The 6,574-nt window shown below is 39.8% G+C and overlaps 1 protein-coding gene across 1 annotated transcript in view; it reads right to left on the reverse strand.

Moving 5' to 3' along the window:
* Positions 1-5,708: 5,708 nt before the first annotated feature.
* Positions 5,709-6,574, reverse strand: part of LOC143024329 (uncharacterized) — a 1,746-nt gene continuing 880 nt past the window's right edge. The window contains exon 1 of the mRNA XM_076183123.1: positions 5,709-6,574. This exon is cut by the window's right edge and continues 880 nt beyond it. Coding sequence (XP_076039238.1) covers positions 5,791-6,574 — 784 coding nt within the window. The 3' untranslated portion in view covers positions 5,709-5,790.

The following is a 6,574-nucleotide window of genomic DNA, read 5'->3' on the forward strand; positions in this document are numbered from 1 at the left end:
TTTATTTATTTATTTATTTATTTATTTATTCATTTATTTATTTATTTATTTATTTATTTATTTATTTATTTATTATTTTTTTAATTCATTTATTTATAAATTTATTTATTTATTTATTCATTTATTTATTTATTTATCTATTTATTTATCTATTTATTTATTCATTTATTTATTTATTGTTCTGACTGTCGCCAAGCTATCCTTTTCATCTCCGTTGGTTGTGAAAGAGTTGGAAGGTGATATCACGGCAATTGAAATGCGCTCGTTAACAATATAATACTACCTATTTCTGAGAGGATGTGCATCAATTAAGTCATAGAAAATAGCAAATGAACATATAACTATAAAGTAATGTCGTAACACATTCGCAAAGATTCAACAGAAACCCACTGTGTTGGATAAGAAGAAATGAAATAAAATGAATTCCATATATTTCGATCACGGACTGTGATCCTCTTCAGTGGAATACAGAAAGGTAGAGCAAATGGCATGTCTTATATACAATAAAAATAAGGGACAAGGGTAGGACTCAGGTAGCATCTAGTACTTTGCGGGGCAGGTCACCCGCCTTCACCAACGATGGTAACAATTTATTGACTGCCCAGGTGGTAATGCAGTCAGGTGACCACTGTCCATATGACATATTAAAATTTGGGAATTTGTTAATCAGGGATGATTCTATTATTTTTCTTTTAAAACTGCATTTTGAATTAAAGATAATCTTTGCCTCATTCCAATCCATATGATGGCCTTCCTTGTCTACATGTTGGAAGACAGCGGAATTATGTTGTGCGTATTTAATTGAATTTTTATGTTCTTTCATCCTAGTATATAAATCTCTACCTGTTTGTCCCCAATATACATTGTTACAATCAGAGCAAGGGAGTTTATACACACCTTGATGTATTTCTTCTCTAGGTCTTTGATGTACATTGACTATTTTCTTAAACAAATTATTGGGATAACTAAAAACAATTTTAATATCTTCCTGTGGAAGAAATTGAGAAATGTCATTTAAGGACCTATTATAAGGCAATTTAATACAGTTTTTGTCCCAACTGAAGTTCTTACTTGAATGGGAAGTGGATCCAAAGTAACTAGTTTTGGCTTTACTTAGGGCTCTATTTAGAAACCAATCAGGATACCCTATTCTTTTTAATTGATTCCTGATGGTTGTTATCTCCATTTCCAAATAATGTGGACTACATAATCTAAGTGCCCTCAGGAAAAGACCTGAGGCAACACTATATTTAATTTTATCAGGATGGTGACTGAAAAAGTGCACATAACTCCCCGTATGTGTGGGCTTTCTGTACACAGTGAAGGACAATTGGTCCTGATGCCGTATTAATAGGATATCTAAAAATGGTAGTCTATTATCCACCTCCCATTCAACTTTGAATTTAATATTAGTGGCTAAGTTGTTTATTTGTTCAAAGAAAGCAGCTTCTTATCCAACACAGTGGGTTTTTGTTGAAAATGAACATATTATTTTATTTAGATGATCGTAGGGTATAACGAATAATTTCTTGTACATTTTCGTTTGTTTTAATTAAAAACAGGCAAATCTCTCAATGATACCGATTAGGCCAGACTTGATGTACATAAATATAAACATGAATAAAATGTATCAAGGCGTTGCCCGTGCAGAGGTTAGCAAATTCGGTTCTCACCTAAAGAGAGACGGGGGAATACAAAGGCAAAATGAATTTTTTTTAAATTAAGAAATGATAAAATATATGTTCAAGATAGAAAATAAAAAATGACGGCGAGGTAAATCTATCTGTAGAGAAAAAAATCAGTGCGACATACTCGAATGTTGTCACGACGACGACGTCAAGAGAGCTTCGACACCAAATCGAAAAAGAAGAATCGACTTTACAATCTAAGTTCTCCACTTTACGAGCAAGAATTCACGCATTAACTCAAAAATATTGCTTCTGCCTGCGAGGGTATGAATAACTTCAGATGGACATTGACAGAATACCAGTCTGTAATGACCACAGACAGCCGCTGGCTTCACCATCTGCAGCCGACAAAGGACTGCATTAGCAAGAACTTGTAACACGAAATATGATTTACGCTCGTGGGAACCTACACAAGTCACGAATATCTGAGTCAAATTGCATGGCGTTAACCAAAGTCGAATTATTAAAAAGGTCACTGAAGTAGTAAAATAAATTATAAAGTGAAAATACAGGGTATAAACAAATGAATAAATGAATAAACGAATAAATGAATAAATGAATAAATAAATAATAAGTAACTAGTAGAATTATTAAAAAGGTCGCTGAAGTAGTAAAAAAATAAATTGTTAAGTGAAAATGTAAACAAATGAATGAATAAATAAATAAACGAATAAACAAATGAATAAATAGATAATAAGTAAATAGACAAATGAATTGATAAATAATCCATTGATGCTCAGAAATCCCTCTAAGGTAAGGGGGCGGAGCTGAGGCAGCTTCGAATAGACTCCTCAACTCCAGATAATTCCATTCAGACTGTCCGCGTTCCTGGAATTCCCTTAGGAATTCATTCGTAATTCTTCAGAATTCCAGAACAGCAGCAATGGTAATAATAGAATTTATTATGATATTTGGAGACCCACCTTGTTCAATGTACGTACACACACACACACACACATACACATACACACACACACACACACACACACACACACACACACACACACACACACACACACACACACACACACACACACACACACACGTACACACACACACGTACAAACACACACACACACGCACACACACTCACACACACGCACACACACATACATACACGCGCACATACATGCACGCGCACACACATACACGCGCGCACACACACGAGCGCGCACACGCACACACACACACACACACACACACACACACACACACACACACACACACACACACACACACACACACACACACACACACACACACACACACACACACACACACACACTAGATATTCACGAATCAAGTTCAAATAGTCCTTAATGGCTACCACTGTGGTCAAAACCTTTTTAAGCCCCGATCCCAAAAGGAGCGGAATATGTACTTCATCGACCCAAGCCTAGAAAATCCATTCCAGTAGAACAATCACGACCAAATATTGTGTTAACGTCATTACAGAAGTGATTGCAACCAGTAGCCTATCAATTATGGGGGGCAAGTGGGGGTGGGTGGGGGGTGAGGCGAGGGGGGGGGTTATCATCGATCCGATGGGCAATCCGCCCCCGTTCAACTTACCCCCCCCACACCACCAACACCACTTCCACCCCACACAATCGCCGTACTCTCCTGCTCTAACATGCAGTGAATGTTAACAATTATTCTTCTCTGCTTTGTTCATTTTTGTTCCTCACTGTTCTTCTCTGCTCATTTCTATTCTGCTCTGTTTCTCTCTGTTCTTCTCTCCTCTGCTATACACAGCTCTGCTCTACACTGCTCTTCTCTCCTCTGCTTTACATAAGAACATTCATAAGAACATAAGAATGAAGGAGACTGCAAAAGACCATAAGGCCTACACTAGGCAGCTCCGTATCCATCACCACCTGTCATCCCCATCCATAAAGTTGTCTAACCGTTTCTTAAAATAACTGATAGTTTCAGCGCTCACTACATGGTTACTAAGTCTATTCCAGTCGTCGACCACCCTGTTAGTAAATCAATTCTTGCCTATTTCCTTCTTAAATCTAAATTTGTCCAGTTTAAATCCATTACTGCGAGTCCTGGCCTGCTGTTTTAATATGATTACCTTGTTTACATCACCCTGGTTAAAGCCTTAGATCCACTTGAACACCTCAATTAGATCACCCCGCTCCCAGACTTTGCTCTGGTGTCTTGGTGCTGTCATTCGTTTGACCTGGAATCCGCTCGGCAGTCACCTGGAATGTCCGAATATTCCCAGTGTAGTAATAACTCCCCAACAAACTTCCCAAATCCCGCCCTACAATTACGCAGTGGCCGCAATATGCATTCGCCCGTTGTTGTCTCCAAGGGAGGGGTCGCCATCACCTGAATAGAATCGGACATGGAACGCCAAAGGGTTCGCTGAAGTGGTCAAAATCGCCCTGCGAGTTGAAGATAGTTGCCTTTCACATCTCTTCATCGTCATTCTTTATCCTGTGGGATGCCGTTTGGCTAAGAGGAATGAAATCAGGTTATAAATGTTACTGATATATTCATTTGTCTTTTTTTAGCTGAATGATAACCACCTAATTACTGGGAATGAAAGTGGATAGCAATAGGATAACCTACGGTCTCTACTGAATACTGCCTGATTAGTAGTTTTATTGTATTTGGATCAATAGTATTGTTGGATGTAATTTTTATATCACCTCATAGACAGATGCTTTTCATACTATGCTGTTTATGCGGTTCCTTGAAGACTTTTTCCTGGTCCTGTGGGTCCTTTCTCTTTCTCTCTTCCAAAAATTGTTCGTCCACTCCAGCAAACTGCCTTTGTTTTATCCTATTTTTATTTACATTCAACAGTAGTCTACTATGTAGTATCGTAGTATCATATAATTTATGTATGTGTGTGTGTGTGTGTGTGTGTGTGTGTGTGTGTGTGTGTGTGTGTGTGTGTGTGTGTGTGTGTGTGTGTGTGTGTGTGTGTGTATGAATATACGCACGTACTAGGGATGAAATAAGAAGACACATGCTAAATCTTGAATAAAAATATTTATTGACCGTTTGACGTTAATGGAAATTTATGTTCAAAATGTCTGTTAGAGACTTACGCAGAAATGGAGCACATAAGATAATGGGGAACGAATTATAGTTTTTCATTGCACAGAATCACAAGTGGAACTCTGAGCTCTCACCGGGAAAGTAAAAAATATTGGAATGTAAATGAAAGTTTAATTGCAGTTTTCCAAATCTCACCACAGTTGGTGATTGGGCCTGTTCTACATGCAAAAAATAAATAAATAAAATAAAATAAAACAAAATAAATGAAAATAAGATAAGATAAAATAAAATAAAATAAAATAAAATAAAATAGAGTAAAATAAAATGAAATAAAATGAAATGAACTAAAATGAAATGAAATGAAACGAAATGAAATAAAATAAAATAAAACAAAATAAATAAAATAAAATAGAAATAAAAATCTAATCATCAATCGAATTAATGAAAGCGGGTCCCTTCCCGGACACCCCACCCAGAGTCAACGCCCTTCATCGGGGCTGTACAGTTTGTTCCAAACCAGAGGCTCTCAACCTCTATTCTTCCATACTTATGAATTACTTTCTTTAGCTACCTGGACCCCATTTCAACAATGAACAGAATCGCAAGGTATCCACTAGTTCCATGAACCCGTTTTTTAGACCATTGTTTTAACCAGAACCAGCCTTTATCTGCATGAAAAAGGAACGGTGCTGTGAACTATGAACACCCTATTTCATGACTGTAGAGTTCATATAGTCTAGGTTCATACTACCCAGTGGTAGAGGAGTGTACGCAAGTACAGTGCGGCAAAGGGGATTTTGTTGCCTCTAAAGAGTGGTAAGTGAGTTACATTCTTCTTCCACAAGCTTCGCACAGTAGCTAACCAGAGAGAGGGTGCAAGTACATTACCTAGAATTATGTGCTGTTTGTAGTCTAAAGAAAGACTTTAAGGCACACGTAAGTGTACTACATCAAAATTTTCTTGAAAACCAGTCGTTTTCTTTGATGATACTAAGGCACAGATTTACCTCAGCCGTGGCACTGGTCCGCCACGCTGGTAAGGCACATTTACATAAGGCACAATCTAATTTCATTCATAGTTCGCTCAGCTATTGCACAACATGCATCTCAGCTTGCCTGTCTCGGATCTGAGAGAAGCGACTTCGACGCGCAGTTTGATGTTCTCCTGTTCGAGGAAAGCCGCACGGATGGCGATCTCGTCTTCCTTGGCCCGGCGCGCGTCCCGGGACCTCTTCGCCGCCTCGTTGTTCTTCCGGCGACGCTCCCAGTAAGCCTCGTCCTTCCTCCCGTCATACTCTGTCCCAGTAGGAGAACTGCGTCTTTTCGTGCCGCTACCCACCGTGCTGCTGACCCGAACGCTGCCACTTTCGTCATTCATCATGAAGTCATGTACTTCGGCATCAAATCCACTGACACACGTGCCGACAGGTTCCGTCCTCTCGGTCGTGTTTTCTTGTTCTTCGTCTGTTGAGGCGCTATCGACTTGTCTCCCTCTGTTGGCGTCGCAGTTGCTGCTGCTGGTGGTGGTGGAGTTGCTGCTTTGGGACGCCGAGCGGACGGAGGGATTTCGACGGAGTTTGGCCGAGTGCATCTGAGTCATCATCTGTTCGCGGAATTTGGAGTAGGCTTCGTTACTCTCCGCCGTAATCACCTGCTCCTCGCGAGTGGGCACGAGTCCGCCTTTGAGCCGACTTACGTTTGCCGCGTCGCCAACCCCGAGGACTCCCTCAAACCCGACTCCACTTAATCCTCCTCGACCCAGAACGCTCTTGTTTGCTCCCTCAATGACAGGCCCGATGCCCAAGCGATGACCTGGATCTCCATTCACCCCTGGGGGAGCCACAAGACTTACAGACCCATTGGCAGGG

The sequence above is a fragment of the Oratosquilla oratoria genome, chromosome 4 (genome assembly GCF_046742065.1).
Source record: "Oratosquilla oratoria isolate Oo_2021 chromosome 4, ASM4674206v1, whole genome shotgun sequence".
Lineage (NCBI taxonomy): Eukaryota > Metazoa > Arthropoda > Malacostraca > Stomatopoda > Squillidae > Oratosquilla > Oratosquilla oratoria.